Source organism: Polyodon spathula, chromosome 4 (genome assembly GCF_017654505.1).
Source record: "Polyodon spathula isolate WHYD16114869_AA chromosome 4, ASM1765450v1, whole genome shotgun sequence".
Lineage (NCBI taxonomy): Eukaryota > Metazoa > Chordata > Actinopteri > Acipenseriformes > Polyodontidae > Polyodon > Polyodon spathula.
This window is the reverse complement of record NC_054537.1, coordinates 18365104-18382229: the sequence shown is the minus strand read 5'-3', so window position 1 is coordinate 18382229 and position 17126 is coordinate 18365104. Positions and strand designations below refer to the sequence as shown.

At 36.0% G+C, this 17126-nt stretch overlaps 1 protein-coding gene across 5 annotated transcripts in view; it reads left to right on the top strand.

Moving 5' to 3' along the window:
* Window positions 1-17126, top strand: part of LOC121314254 (histone-lysine N-methyltransferase EZH2) — a 32330-nt gene that overhangs the window by 1823 nt on the left and 13381 nt on the right. For 3 of the 5 annotated variants that reach the window (XM_041247307.1, XM_041247305.1, XM_041247306.1), the window contains exons 2-5: window positions 10707-10830; window positions 15005-15133; window positions 16182-16301; window positions 16847-16967. In XM_041247307.1, coding sequence (XP_041103241.1) covers window positions 10714-10830; window positions 15005-15133; window positions 16182-16301; window positions 16847-16967 — 487 coding nt within the window. In that variant the 5' untranslated portion in view covers window positions 10707-10713. The remainder of the gene's footprint in view (window positions 1-10706; window positions 10831-15004; window positions 15134-16181; window positions 16302-16846; window positions 16968-17126) is intronic. The other 2 variants (XM_041247309.1, XM_041247308.1) reach the window with 1 other exon arrangement.

Here is a 17126-nt window from a genome sequence, read left to right as displayed (position 1 = left end):
CAGTGGCACTCTATTTCTTTCTTTCTTTATTTATTTAGATAAGGGTGCTCTTTTGGTGGGACTGTTTTATTTAAATAACGTTACCCCTTTCCTATTTTTACTGGTGTCCACCTGCTGATCTGGAAATAGTTGCAGAGATCCTGAAGGATAATGAAATAAAGACTTGGGGAAACACTGTTAAAGATTTGTGGCTTAAGTAGAAAGATCATAATGGTGTAAGAGGCACCATGCAGATTTTGCGTGGATACTCTTTGCAAGTGCAAGCACAGCAGTGATTCAGTGATTTAACAAGTTCTCCTTGTATCGGCCTCATTCTGAGTGTTTTGTTTCAAACAATACCCAACCCCAAAATTACAGACAGTGGTTCTGTGTTAGTTCTTCAAAAAGAGGCCAAGGAGTGGTTGTGTACTGAGTGAGGTACTTTCTGTTTTTCTTAGCTAGATGCACACTGCGTGGTGTGGAGAAGATGGCAGTTTTCATCCCCCATTTTGTACCTGCTCTGTGGATAACCTGGGGACTTCCAGTCTTTTTAGAGAACTGAATAAAATTGCATTTGTTGATACCTAGGATGATTGATGTTTTTTTTTTTTTTTCCTGTGGCCTTGACCAATTTTAAAACCTGTTAGCAGATGGTCGTATGATTATCTATGCATAATCCCCAACGGGGGTATAGTGAAGGTGCCGGTATGTACAGTATGCCATTTTACAGTTTTACATAGAAAACCACTTATTTAATTGTGATGAAACTGTCTGTATTTATAATTTCTAGTTTTGTATTTACAGCCGTAGAGGGCTTGTACAACCTAATTGTGGTACAATAATGTATGGTTCCACAGACCCTGATTAACACTAATTAGGGATGGAAATTTAAACATATAAACTCTAAAGAAGTGGTAAAATATTAAATAATATGCTAGACATTTAACCGGTCACATGACAAATGTCACCAAACGCATATTTCTGCATTAATTTTAGTAATTTATCATCAGTAGTCCGTTGCATATGAGACTCTTCTAGTGCCACAGTAAGGGCGGCTATTATAAAAAGGAAGGGGTTTGGCATTTGCCCTCAAGTAGTTTTTCTAATTGGAAAGATTGACACTGGGGCGGGTTTTATTGTCGGTCGATCTGGCGCTTCATTGGTGCACTGTGTGTGTTTATACCTGTAGTAGACATGGTATGGTGTCAATTCCACGGTGGGGTAATAACATTTGTGACAAGTGTTTTTTTCTGAGTCTGTTCTATATTTAAAATGGCATCTCTAAACAAAGGAAGCAAGGTTTTGGAAGTGTTTTGAGGAACTGGACGAGAAAACTGTGGTATGTAAATAATTATGCCAAACAAAATTGCCCTACCACCATGAAAACATTGAGAATTATTGTGGATGGAGTTACTGATGGCAATAAAAAGCAAACATCCATAACAACATTTTCTATAGATTTGGCTGAACAGGACGTGATCACGTTATCCCCTGAGGACAGTGCATGCGAGTCTTGAATGCAGCAGTTTTGAAATCAATGTAAGATTATCCCAATACTGTGCCGACCCTTAAAACACTAACAGAGAGGCTAGAAAAACTTAAAGAAAATCATGCTGCAGCTGTTCCCAATCTTACAATAGGTGGAAGGCTTTTTTCACTTGAAATTGCTCTGTAAGCTTTTGGAGTAAACGGCTGTTTGTTTAGTACTATTTTTATTTGTATATTGGAACTACTGCACTAAAGTAAAGGACCTCTGAGGCACAGTTCAGACAGGTAGGCCAGGCATCTCTTTTTACAATTGAATGTAAAGTTGTGTGGATACGTGAATTTGAATACTTTATGTTATTTAGTAATACCTGACCATATACAATTTAACTGCACAAGAAGGTAAACATTATATTAATTACTTAATATATTACTTGATTGTTCTTTTTGCATTTACAATAGGACTTGTGGCAATGTTTGGGAGATTTATGTACACCAGTACAGTATGTAGAGGAGACTATGTTGATTTGAGTACTCGGAAACTGTAATGCTCAAGTACTCATCTCAAGAACAATAGATTTCAAAAAATCCCACCGCTACTGCCAAAGACCACAAACTTTTAAATCTGATGCAGCCTTTTTAATATCAGTCACAGTGCTCTTTAAAATTCCAAATTATTGTGCTATTTTATCCATGGTAATTACCTTTTCCAGAGTGAAAAGTACACTTTTTTTCAATTGTAAGCACAGCTGGCGCTTGTGCTGTTTTTTTTCTTGTTTTGTTGTTGTTAAATGAACCTTTAAGAAACACACCTATTCTAAAAACATTATACTATCCGAAATTGTGTTCGATATGTATATAGTTATAACTTCACTAGAAACTTTAATTACAACCATAAACAAACATTTCAATATATACTTTGATGTGTATGTGTTTAAAAAAGAATAATAATACTATGTAGTTAAGTCTTTGCGATTTTAAAATGTTATTTGCTTATTTAGGGTTTATTTGCTTAGAAAATACTAACCAGGGCTGTCGGTATCAGAATGTAATATAGTGTGTGTTTGTATGTAGATATGATTTAAACACTGACATTGCAAAGACTTTAAATGTTCATAAAAATTGACCAAAAACGCATCCCTAGCACTAATATTGGGTTACCTAATGTTACCCTAGGTAAAGTGGTCCAAGATTAATGCTAATCTGGGTCTGTGAAACTAGCAATAAACTTGGTTTTTAGATTGTGGCATCAAAAACAAGCAAATGCTAATATTATATGATGGTCTCTACCAGATTAATTGGAAAAATGAGAATTCTACCACCAATTAAAGGTGTGTTTTTTTTTTTTTTTTAACAGTTTGTTCTACATGGTGACTTCATATCTACTGGGAGTTATTATACACCAATCTGTTCATTTATGCACTAATTTCAATTGACGTAGCTGAGGCGGTGCTTGGTACTTATTATTTTAGTATGTAATTATGCATTTGTTTATAGTTGAGATCTATAAACAGGGAGGTACAGGGTTAAAAGCTCCAGTCTTGTCCACTTAGTTAAAGGAGTGATCTGATCTTTTCTGCTATTTAAGCACGCTGTGAGCAGAGCTTGTATGAATTTGCAAATCTACAACATCTCTACTTATCTCATAACCCATTGCAAATTTATAATTTCTGTGTTTTTCTTGGACAAGTTATATGGTCTGTACTCGAATCTGTGTATAAAGAACTAAGTGCATTCAAATGTTGGTCAGGTTATTCGTTAAGATTTGTAACTACTGGACACTCACTGACTTGCTGTTTAAGAACCAATTTTTAAATGGCCCGTTTTTTGTTTAATTGAAAATGCATTATGAAAAACCAGGTAAGGGCAATAATAATATAAGGAATATAGGCCTACACCCAACTATGCATAATAAGGCTGTAATTCTAAAGAGGGCTTCTGTGTATATATAAATCGTGAAAATTGTTAGCTTATGAACAGTTTTGGTGTATAGTATTTGTTACACTGCATGGTGACACAACAGACAAATTGTGAAACTAGCAGTGTTTTAAACCATTTAAGAGAATAACACCGAAGTTTATAGGAATTATTCTTTAACATGTATTATTATTATTATTATTATTATTATTATTATTATTATTAAGACCAAAAAAATAATACCGACCGTCGGTCTGAAAGCATGCAATGGCAGGGGGTTAAATGTGTTTTAACACTAGAACCGCCATGGCAGTCATTTTGACAGTTTGAGGTTTTCAAATTTAAATTACTTTGTGTCTGAAGGTTATGCGGTTGTCCGTTTTATGACTTTTCCTAAATACATGTGTTAAATACCCCGACAGCGTTTGGAAGGCAGGGTTGCGAAAAATAAGGAAATTATAATCAAGCCCACCTAGGACTGTCAAAGCAGTCATTTAGACTGCCTTTTACAATACAAGTTTTTATTTTGAATATAACCTACAATATTCTATTTTTTTAATATGCAAGCCTGTTATCGCTTACCTCTGCAGTGCTAGCCGCTTTGCCTGTATCATCTCCTATAGCAGCTGCGGGCGTGCCAGCCATGCCAGCCACTTCACCCGCAGCACGAACAGGCATTCAGGAGACTGGGAAGGATGGCACTATTTGGGAATTTATAAATCCTGGTGTTGATGCTGTGTGAAGAGGGGGCTGCTCAAAATGTCATGGCTGAAACCTCAGGTCCCATGTCGTACGTAAAACACAACATCGATAGCACTCTCTGTGCTTTTTCATTTATTGATTGATATGCGAATGCTACACCACATTAAACGCTGTACTGTAGCAGAGCCACATAGGATACAAAATGATTGGCAAAATTAGTTGAAGGCTGGAACAGTGAATAAAGCAAGAGAGCTTCCGCTATCTGCGCAAAACTTGCAACCCCTGCTGTACTCCAGTACAATTTTTGAAACACAGTGACTGCTATGTTAACTGTTTACAAGTGCAAGTCGAGAAAGAATGTAATTATTCTCAGCACCCTTCATACATTAGTGACATCTGGAAAGTTGACAAGAAAAAAACGGAGACTGTGGATTTCTACAGTGACACAAAGTACAAAGTGGACATTTTGGTGAAAGCCAGTTCTTGCCGGTGGCCAGTTGCTGTATTTTATATATGTACTGGACCTGGCAGCCATCAATTCCTACGTTTTGTACAAAGAATGTACCAGAGAAAATATCAGTAGGAGAGATTTCATCTTGGAACTAGCCACAGAGATTTGGCAGAAACATTTCGATCAGAAAACTGCATAGCAGCAGGCAAAAGCAGCTCAACCTGGATTCAGTGTTGCACCCAGTGACACACGCAAGGTAAAACATATGCCAGGTACCTAAAAGCAATACAAATAAAACTTCTGATATCTGTGCCCAATGTGAAAGAGCAGTATGTGATAAATGCACATGAAAAGTTGAAAAGCGTAATATCTGTATGGATTGTGCTACTTTGAAGTGTGTTTCCTTGAAAGCGCATTCACGTTACATAATGGGAATTGAGATTTTCTTTTTATGTTTTAAAAAAAAAAAAGAATTGCGTTTTTTACAGTTTTGTATGTACATATACCTGTTTATTATACTTTTTCATTTTTTGAAGTAGTGCTTTATATATGGTAAGTTAGAAAGTAAACCCTTTTATGTTTAATTGTTCATTTAAATACAGTATTTCGGCTATGCATGTGTTTTATATGATGTGCTTGAATAAAACTTTTGAGTTGTATCCGATGGCTTCTTTTATTTTAGTGTTGAGGTTGTTTAAAATGTAACCGTCATAATGACTGCCGATGCCTGTTCTAGTGTTAACGGTCTTTAAACAAAATAATAATAGTAAGCCTGCATTGCTCTGTGTGAGTTTAAACATCCATTTTGTTTGTTTCATTTTGTTTAATGTAATGGGCCATTCTGTGACAAATTACCAAACTGGGACCAGCATCTCCAATTTTCGCAAAACTCCATGCTTGGGGGTTTTCCATACAAAAAAAAAAAAACATTTTCAGCTTGATTTCGGTCAACAGATCAAAAGTTATAGAGGTGTCAGTTTGGTTGGGCCCCTGGCGACAGATAAATTTAGCCTGAATGATCACCCTACCGGCTGTGGGACCATATTTAATGTCAAACCCTGCATGGGTTTGCAGTACTTGAGGTCCCCGTTTCTGTACCCAGAAGTCGACAGTTTTAATGTACAATAATATTGTAGTTTTTTGCTCCATTCAATTCTTGGCCACCTTCAGAAGAAATGATTTAGGAAACAGATACCCCTAATGTGTTTTATAGTTGTACCTCGATACAAGAACTTTTTTAGAAATACAATACATAATAAATAAATTTAAAGGGTACATAAGGACCTTTTTATTTTATTGTGTTACAACTGTTTTACATAAGGTGCGTGTATTGTTTTAGTTTTCATTTAAATATTTTTACATTTTGATCACTTTTTTTTAAACTTTTAAATTGCTTTCCCTGCCTCAAGATGGCTTTCCATGTACCACATGCTACATTTCCCATTATTCTCCTGCTCATATATGTAACTGAGATGGATTTACTAGTAAGCAAGAGGATGATGGTAAATATAGTTCTGAGAGGTTCATGCAGGAACAAATGGTCAAAATGTAGCAACACCTGGGAATATGTAACACAATAAAATAAAAAGGTCATTATGTACCCTTTTAATGTGTATGTCTTTTGCATCTATTGTTTGCTCTGGAATTGAGAGTTCACGAATGTAAGTGGGAGATGCCAGCATTTTTAGAATAAGATTGGAATACTACAAAGCCTGAATTTTAATGAGACGAACAAATGTGAATTATGTTTTTACTACTTTTAATTTGTGACCCACTGACTTGTCTGTCACCCACACGTTCACAGGTGGTGTGATTTGGCAAACTAAATGATATGGCTATAACTTTTTATAAGAAATATCTTTGTGTATTAAGGAATAGTGAGAATTACAATCAAGTGGTTGGAATGATGAAAACTGTGTGTCTTTTCTACTGTACTATAGTGGTCAGGTATGCTAAAATGATCTTTATAATCTTCAACTTAACCTGTATTAATTATTATAGTTAGAATGTCTGGTTTATAAGTATTGGCATCTGTCAAAAGTTAAGTCTGTAAAAATTTTATAGAACAAAGTAAATATATTCATGGATTGAAAACTAGTACACAGTAATTAAGCTGCATTATAAAGTCAATAGCGAAAGTTAAGCAACATCTGTTGGTCAAGACAAAAGAATTGGACTTGCATTTGAGAAGGGCATTCCTAGCAAACTACAACAAAGGAAATGGGTACAGAACAGTATCAGACATATGGGGTATCAAAATCCACAATCAGAGCAATAGTCAAGTACCATAGGACAAATCCAACCTTGCAGTTTGCAGGAGAATTTTCAGAGCAGCTCAAAAAAAAAATTTAACAGCCAAGGACTTAAGGAAAGATTTAGAAGCATCGGGCATATTGGTGCATGAAAGAACTGTACAAAGCACCTGAACACTGAAGAGTTATATGCTTGTAGTTCTTGCTGCAAGCCACTTTTAAAGATCATGATATGTTTAAGTAATTTGGGGACTGGAGACATTCATGTGATTTGAAGATCACATGAATGCAACCATGTATCAAAACATTCTACAAATTACAATAATACCAACTGCTTGTAGGCTGATTGGCAGACAGTTTATCTTCCAACACGACAACGACCCAAAGCATACGGCTATGTCATCTCTGGAGCTGAAGAAAATTAAGAAATGAAGGCCAGTCCAGAACCTAATTGCCAGATCTCAATCCAAAATAAATGCTTTGGACTGATCTGAAAAAGCTTTAGCTAAGCTCAGCTAAGTTTGAGCTGAAGGAAATATGCAAGATAGAATGGGCTCTGATTTCACCAACAAGATGTAACATACTGGTTAAGAGTGATCATAAATGTCTGAAAGCTGTATTAAAAGCTAAAGCAGGACATGTGAAATACTAAAGCAGGGGTGCCAATACTTTGTTCATGAACAAATGATGGTACTTCAAATTAAATCCTTTTTGTTTTTTAAATTGTTTTACTAAAGTGGTTAAAGTTTACTAAGTGTTTGCCCTCTTTTTTTTTTTCACCTTGAATTACGGTGTGTGTGTGTGTGTGTGTGTATATATATATATATATATATATATATATATAATATATATATAAAAAATAATCATATATTATATAATACTAAAATAGGGTGCCAATACTGCGAGTGATATACTTTGCGTTGCTGAGAGACTAACCATTTGACATGAACTGTCAAACAAAGGCGTCCTGAGGAGTCCTACACGTGACCAGTAAAATTTTAACCGTCTTGATTTTGGCGAATACAAACGACTAATATCCATGTGTCACGTGTGATCTTGTGAGGTTATCTCCAGTATGTTTGTTTATTTTAAATTTAATCTGGATTTTATTTTTGAGATCATGTATTCTCATTTACAAAGGTGATCCTTTGGACCAGAAGTTGCAGCAGCAAAATACATGTGATGCATAGCCATTTCATACAAACTCCTACAAACAACTGAACAAGTTACAGTAAAATTTAAATTGTTTAAAATTGATTTGGGAATCAAAAGCTATCCATTTGTCACCTCATGTATCTTCTGGTGTTATTTGCCAGTCGATACTGAAATACAATGGTAAAATTCTAACTGTGCTTGCCAAAATGTAGGGAGCAGGTTCGAACAATTCCTATTGTTGTTGAAGGTCAGCAGCAAAATGTTTTTTCCTTTTCTTTATTGAACTGTGGACAGATTTTTACTTCTGGATACAGTACCTTAGCTTGGTGGATGGTTGGTTAGTTTAAAAAAACTTCTACTGATTTAAAAATAGATCTGTTTTTTCTGTCAAAATACATTATGGAAAATGGCATGTGAATTTGTTTGTTTTTCTTATTTGTGGGAGCTAGTTGTACCTGTTGGGGTTGGGCACAAAGCCACAATGCTGCTGCCCTGTTTGCATAGGCAGACAAGCTGCCATCACACGGAGCCTAAAGGCTGCAGTACATGCTTGATTGAACCCCATCTGTCACTGTGTATGTGATTTATCCACAAAGTCAGGAATACCCATGTCTGCATGAACCTTGAGAAAGTGATGTCATACCTATTTTAAAGTGAATGCAGAAACCTTGTACTATGGAAACACATTGATGCTATTCATACATCTCCATCACAGGGATGGAATGAAGATTCATTGCATAGCGGTTTGATCCATTTCTGGTTTTACTATAAGTTTAATAAGACACTCGTGAGCTTGTTATCTAAACTGTGGCTAATCAAGCCACAAAAAAACCTGGAATGGGTAAAATTGCTCTGCAATAAGAGTAATATTTTCATCCCTGCTATCATAATTTCATTTATATGAATTTCAGCAAAAATATATTGTGCCTATTGGCAGTGTGTTTCAGAGGTCCTGTTACTTTAGTGTAGTTATTTCCAATATACAAACAAAATTGTTTAAAAATAAATGCCAGTTTGGTCCAAATTCTTATACGGAACATTTTCAAGTGAAAAAAGCCATTCGCCTAATATTGGGGAAGACTGGGGAATGCAAAGCCCACTGACAAGAAGTCTGTTTGAACACACTGTCAATATTTTCGCTGATTTCCACTTTTACAAAAAGCCTTTAATATTTCAGTGTGCTTGGTACAAAATCCAAGTCAATGTGGAAAAAAATTAAAAAAATTCAATTGTAAGTTCAAGCTATGTCTGCTTTATAGAAACCTATGTTTATATATAACGAGCCGTTCTTGTTTGTTGGCGGATTCTGAAAAATACAACAAAACAACAACTTCCAACATTTCAACATTCCAGTCTGTTCAGTCCAAAATCCAAGTACAGAGCAATGTATAAAAAATGTTCCTTTGTTTAGAGATGCCATTTTATTAAAAAAAATAGAACAAACATCAGAAAAAACGCTGGTCATTAACTCTCTTGCCGCATGGACTGGCTACCATACCACACCCACACAGTGTACCACTGAAGCACCAGATCGACCGAGGATAAAACCTGCCCCAGTGTCAATGTTTCTGTTGCACCAATTAGAAAAAGTACTTGGAGGTAAATTGCCAAACCCCTTTGTTATATTTGCTCACGTGAAGGAGGTGCATAGTTTTGAAAAGGATTTAACTTATTTTCAGACAAGTTACATTTTTAGAGTACTCTGGTATAATGTGAAGTGCTTGAGTACTGCTGTTTTGTTATGAGTACTTGAACTCTGCTCTGTACAGAACATACGTGTTCCTGTGGAAAAACTTTTCTCTTTTAATATTGAAAACCTGAGCAAATCTTGTGTTTCCTTTTTTAAACCTAGTCAATCTATGACATGGGTGGCAAACTGGCCCAGTCCTATGATGTCATGAGATGCAAATTTTCCATGCTACTTCTGTTTAAGGAATGATTCAGCATATTGATATGATCTATAAAACATGTTGCCTTCTGAAAATACCAAAATGTGGGCGTCAATGAGGCTGGCTTCAAAGGGAATGTGTGTTTTACTGCATCAGAGCAGCCCACATTTGTAACATTGTTTCATTGGGGTTAGATGGGTAGTACTTATCTAGAATGTGAATGTACTAGCACTATGTATGTTAAACCTAAAATATTCAATATGAAAGTGGTAACTAATACAAAATAAAAACCACCGTGCTGTAGTCTGAGCAACCCGACATAAGTACTATATGCACTGCTGTATGCACCAAAAGGCCAGTGTTTAACACTTCCTGTTTCAGTTGTGCACATGCTCTACATACATTACAGTAGTTTTAGTTATGCTTCATAATAATGAATCCCTGTGAGGTAAAACTGTCATCTTCATATTTGCAAGGTTAAGAAACACTACACGCCACATAGCTTGACATTGAGCTCTGACCTAATGTGACTGCCATGTGACTTTTTTTGAGGTTTCTGCTGTACAGAAAGGACACATCTTGACTTTGTCTGGCCATATCATGTTATGTCATGTTTGTAACAGCTACAGTATTCCCTCTGCATTTTACCAGGGTGCTTTTAGAGTTTGTTCATAAAACCCCCAAGCTCATTATGTTCATACTTAGAGAAAACAATGTACTGTAATAGGCACATGCATTTAAAAATAAATTAGTGAATACTGTAGATGGAATTGTAAAACAAACTGCTGCAGGTTCCTATGTCACTTGCAGGCAAGGTAATGGTGTCTTTATGTTGTATTTTTTTTCATACAATCCCGTTTGTTTTGTTTTTTGCAGAATAATCATGGGCCTGACTGGAAAGAAATGTGAGAAAGGGCCGGTGTGTTGGAGGAAACGGGTAAAATCTGAATATATGCGACTGAGACAACTCAAGAGGTTCAGAAGAGCCGATGAGGTCAAGGTAAAATGCTTTTGCTGTTCTTCCATAAGTAGTTTCCTTAAGGAGACTTTTCTAAGATTTGTCTTTGTCTACCTCTCCCTCCTTTAGAAAAAAAAAGCTTCATAAAGGCAGGCAGCTGCTGTGTGGGCTGTTTTTCAGGGCCATCTGATAGCATCTGTTTTAGTTCGCTTCATAGGGTTCCAAAAGTTTGTTTTGATTCTCATTTTTAACACCTGGAAACATTTAATATCTGTTCTCAATAGTCAGCTAATAAAGTAGAAAATTAATGACTATCTTATGTTCTATATCTTTATTGTTTCTGAAACCGCATTACATAAATACTTTAAACAATAAAAAAAAAGCTCAACAAGGAGTGTTTTTCTGCAAGCTAAAGGTATAAAATCATTTAAAATAAGGATTAATGCAATATATTGTTTCTAAATTTATGAACGGCACATTGGGTGGGTATTGTTTTTCTTGAAGAGCAGGGTTACTGTCGTACCAAAGCCTTGTGGTTGTTTTGATAGGGTTAGTTCATTAAATCTTGATATGGTATTGTTGACCATTTTTGTTTATTGAATTACTTATTAAAGCATCGGTACCAGTTTTCAACCCTGCTCAGAGCACTCACAAAGTGTCCTTTAGTTTCATACATTTCTTAAAGATTCAAAGGCCATTAGTTAAGGCCAAACCGTAGGATTTTGTGTAATTTTGCTTATATTATTTTACAAAGCTGTAAGTTAACCACAGACAGAATAACACATTGTAACTTAATAACGCAGCTTCTGAACCAACTGTGTATAAATAAAAAAAAAAAACTTAAAACAAACATCCTATTAAAAAAAAAAAAAAAATAGGATCAACCAATACTTTTTGAATACCAGTTTTTCAATGCAAACTATTCATAATGCCAGTTTGTGTTTTCTTTAAACTCAAATGTTGTAAATGAGGGTAACCATACAGCATTTTGTTTAAACCGCTATACTACAGAAAATGTCCTAAATCTGTCCGCTTTTCATTGAACTGTTTGCGAATGAAAATCATTGACCTCAATTGAAAGGGGAATGTCAACCCTGTACGCACATCAGCCCCAGTAGTGCAGTGGTGTTAGTGTATAATACTATAATAGTTTGCTGTTTGAGCGTCAGTAACCCAGCTGATATAGAACTTGCCTCTGAACCCCAATGTACAGTTCAAGGGTTGAGTCCCGTTATCAAGTTTCTTCTTCTTAATAAAACTGGCTCGTACAATATAGTGGAATAGTCTTTTATATACAAATTACATTTGCAAGTTGAGAATTGTAAATCTTTTAATAGATTAATTTTCCACCAAGACTTGCTTGTTTTATGTATTCTAGGCAGTTTTCATACATGTGTTAATTGATTCATGTGGTAAAATAGGTTTTTGCTACACAATACCTCGGTTCAAACCACTTTTATGAGGGGAAGTTTTCTTAACGGGAAGTTTTCTTAACAGAAATTTAAGCCAGTATATTTGATTGACTGCGAGGAGTAGGTGCCATCCCTAATCTAAATACGATGCCCCTGGCTCTCTAAAATTGCAAATTGCAGGAAGTTAAGGGAAGTCCAATTGATCAACTAGCAAAGCAGTTTTGGGATGATAGACCTTACCCTTTGATCTGTTGTCTTCATAATCGATACATAAAGTCTTTAACTGATAACTTCCTGTGATTCTGTAAAGTTCCGTTACAAGTGGTATCCAATGAACATTAAATGTTTCAGCACAGCTGAGTCGGGTGATTGGGTTTGTATACTGCCTGTAGGGTTACATGTGACACCCAAAATATTAGTTGCACATAAGGACTTCCACACTTAGAAGTTATTTATAAAGAAAAGCAATTATTGCAGTAAAACTGAACTGAACAGTACCGTTTACCTTACTAAGTGCAAACTGTACTAAGGGTAATACTTAGTACAGTGTGGAGATGTACATGGTGGAGAAAGGTTTGGAACTTTTGTAAATCAAGAATTACTTTTAACAAAGCAAATTTTAATGAAGCGCTCTCACTGAATGGGTTTGAATGAGTTTAAGGAATGGCTCAAACATTTAATCTTTTGTAGTCCATTTATTCAGCGGCAGGTCCATTTTATTTTCACACGCCCTGTTTATTTTAGACATGCCGTTTAAAATATTTTTTTTTCAGAGTAAAACAGGTTTAAATCACTCATTTTATCATCAAACTCCTCAAAAATGTGATAGTATTTTATTACTATAACATCTCCAAAAAGCTCTGCAAATGTCTGTGATATTCTTTGATCACTGGATGCAGAAGCAGCTACTTCCATTGTTATGCCCGTGTTATATCTGTAATGCATGGGGCTATGAGATGCCTTTTTTTTTTCATGGTTTCGTTTGGTGATTGAAAGGTTTTCTCTGCGTTTTCTGGAGAAAAAAATTGACTAGAGACCTGTGCTTTACATCTTTTTGATGTCGGACAGGGTCCAACATTGGACTGAAAAGGGAAAATTGTAATGTCATTGACATTGGACTGCAGAGGGTTAATAGTGGTAAACTGCATTCTGCATTTATTTAAACATGATTCCCCTATTGCACATATCGTTTTTCAAATGAACTCTTTTTTTTATTCAAAGCTCTAGTGGTTAAACTGAACACTGTTATATAAGGAGGAGGTTAAATGTCAGCAAAACTTGCAAAGAAAATGTACAAAATGAAATTTTCTGGTTGCATAAGTATTCAGCCCCATAAGTCACTACTTGGCAGAAGCACCTTTTGCAGCAGTTACTGCTGTGAGTCGTTTTGGATAGTTCTCTACTAGCTTTGCACAGTAGAATGGTGAAATGTTTGCCCATTCTTCACAGGAAAATTGCTCCAGTTCTGATAAGTTTGTTGGAGATTGTCGATGGACTGCAATCTTCAAGTCTTGACAAATTTTTGATTTGGTTCAAGTCAGGAGTTTGACTGGGCCACTCAAGAACATTAATTCTCTTGTTCAACCACTCCAGTGTGGCTTTGGCTTTGTGCTTCGGATCATTGTCCTGCTGAAATGTGAATTTCCTCCCCTGTTTCTTGGCTGACTTGCAGGTTTTCCTCAAAGATTTGCCTGTACTTTGCACCATCCATTTTCCCCTCTATCCTGACAAGCTTCCCAGTACCTGCTGAAGAGAAGCATCCCCATAACATAATGCCATCACTATGCTTGACAGTTGGGATGGCGTTGACTGGGTGATGTGCAGAGTTGGGCTTACACCAGACATAACGCTTGGTATTTAGACAGAAAAGTTCCATTTTTGTTTCATCTGACTACAAAACCTTTTTCCACATGTCTGCAGTATCATCTACATGTTTCGAAATCTCCTTGGTCTTCATGGTTGCTTTGTTGGATCACTATGAGTTGCAACCTGAAAGTCTTTATATACCTGAGGGAAATTATCTACAAGTTAAACCACTTTGAGTACACACATGCTGAAACTATTTCACTCGAACAAATCATTTGCACCTGAGCTGATTTAGGGCTGCAGTAGCAAAGGGATTGAATGCTTATGCAACTGAGATTAATCTATTTTTCTCTGTAAATCTTACTTATTATATGCTTTTTTTTTTTTTTACTTTATCAATGTGGAGTAGTTTGTGTAGATTCTACATGTAAAGTCAAATTTGAAAGTGTTGTGGAGTACGCTCAGGTGCCAACAAAATGTGAAAACTTTGCAGTGGGGTGAATACTTCTGCAAACCACTGTACTTTGAAATTGCCCTACTATCTCATGAGTTGCTACTTTCATCACAGAGTTCTAGTGTTTTAGTAGTCCCCTATTTGCTGCTGAAGAGCTCTCCTAATCTAGCCTTCAGAATAAGACTGGTGCTAAAAGCTTGTTGTTTGCAGCACAGCTCATCTTTTTGGAATAGTTATTTGAGTAAAGATGTAGCACAGAAAAAAGCAAAATACAAATAAAACCTCTTCAAACAAAAATAAAAGTAATCAGTGAGGATTACTGTTAGGACATTTAATTCTAAAGCATCAGAATCTGGCAGTAGTGGAGGTGTATCTCATAAGTTTACATTTTATTTACCCTTTTATGATACTGATTTCATTTTGTAGTTGCAGCTTTGGTGGGGGTTGCGAACAGACTTGTCACCCCTGTACTTGGTTTAAAGGTTTTAACTTTGCATTAATTAGTGTGTATTTTTTTTATCCAATGGTTTCTTTCTCCTTGTAGAGTATGTTTAATTCCAATCGACAGAAGATTTTTGAACGAACCGATACCCTGAACCAGGAATGGAAACTGCGCCGGATCCAGCCTGTGCACATCATGACATCTGTAAGCTCCTTACGTGGGACCAGAGAGGTCAGCACCCATAGCTTATAAACTAAGTGCCACAAATGGTATCCAGATTTTTTCCTTCCTGCTTCCACACGCATCGAAAGCCAGAAACTATGTGTGTGGCATGCTCCTATCCATCAGGGCTAATGGATGGAAAAATCCATCGGCCCCACACACATTCTACTGGCCCAGTATAATGTTTATTGATAGTTCACCAAAAATGTAGAGCTTTTGTTGCAATGTTTAATATATTAAATAAGGGAACAAGAAAACCCGCAAAAACAAGCAACTATCGGAACATGTAAAAATGACTTTAATTGTGACCATTATACAGCCACAGAGTTGTAATATGGCTTGTTTATTGATAGATATATTGACATATGTTAACAGTTGTAATGTGATTTACTCATGTTTGTTTCAAATGTGGTGCTGGATACTCCAGAGAATGTTTTTCATGTTCTGTCATCCGACATTGTTGAGCACAAAAGTCACAGCGAAACCAGTTGCTACGAGACGTTTGGAAAGTAAAATAAGTTAGTTCCCCCCCAGTAGGAGAACATGGTGTGCTAACAAGCGATGAGCCTGAATGGGCCGAATTGCCTTTTCTCGTTCTTAAGTGCCCCCTCATTGCAATGTTTATGGCTAATAGGTTGAAACACAAAATGACTCCACATGGCAATGCTAATTGGTTGAAACAGATTTCCCAACATTATTGCAGGCAGCGTAGACCTGCCATGCTGATACATAAATTAAAGTTAACAAGAAAGCCGCACCTCCAACACACTGGTGGTGTCCTTGGCCACCAAAAAAAGAAAACTGCAGTAAAAACAGATGCATCACAGGGATGTGTTAGTATGTGAAATTCTGAACCCTGCATTATCTTAAAGATGTATTACATTTTTATGAACCTGAAATATGCCTTTATGTTGACTTTTTGATGGCAAGAAAAAAAGAAAACATTGTATACTTTTATTTATTTATTTATTTATTTTTTCTTAATCATAGTATCATGTATATAAATTGTAAGGACCCATTGGTTAAGATAAATACAAGTGATGCATTGTCCCTGCAGTGTACTGTGGAGAGTGGATTCTCCGAGTTTTCCAAGCAAGTCATTCCTTTGAAGACACTAAATGCTGTTGCGTCTGTCCCTGTCATGTACTCTTGGTCTCCCCTCCAGCAAAATTTCATGGTACAGTAAAGTATTTGTTTGGTTTTGTAAACTGTAAAAACTGATTAATTGTGGAAAAGCTGATTCATCACTGTGTGTTGATATAAAATATATCTGCTATAATGTAATTTTAGGATTCATATGTTTATGAGCATGGCTTTAATTTTAAAGTGTGGTTTTCTGCTGCCATCACAACTGCTGGTAACAAGAACAATCGGCCAAGTATGCTCCTCATAGTGCTGAAATTTAAATTAAAAAAAAAAAAAAAAATTCTCTGCCTTCATAGGGGAAATCTTTAACTCGGGGTTGTCTGTAGTCTGGTATCCAAGCTGTTGGCAGAGAGACTACCACGGATATACTGCAATAGTGTAAAGTGGCAATAGAAGAAATATATTGCTATAGTACTAGGGTGTGTTTTGTTGACTACACATACAAAACTGTACATACAATCACGCTTAATTTCTTGATTAGTGGCAAATAAGTGAAATCTTAAATCAATCAAACAAAATGTTTTCTATATTTCTATTGGAGTTCTTTATGGTGGTGTCCTACTGTTTCTGGTGCAGGTGGAAGACGAGACCGTTTTGCACAACATACCTTATATGGGAGATGAAATCCTTGACCAGGATGGGACCTTCATTGAGGAGCTCATCAAAAACTATGATGGCAAGGTCCATGGAGACAGAGGTAAAGAACTTCAATATACAAGTATATGAATCTATTTTAATTTTATTTAATTTAGAATTTAGAAAAGACAGAGGGGACCAAGCAAAGGCATTCACATGATTGGCATAGGTTTAAATAGCAACGTAGTTTTGCTTGGGGGTGTGTATTAAACTTTTTTTA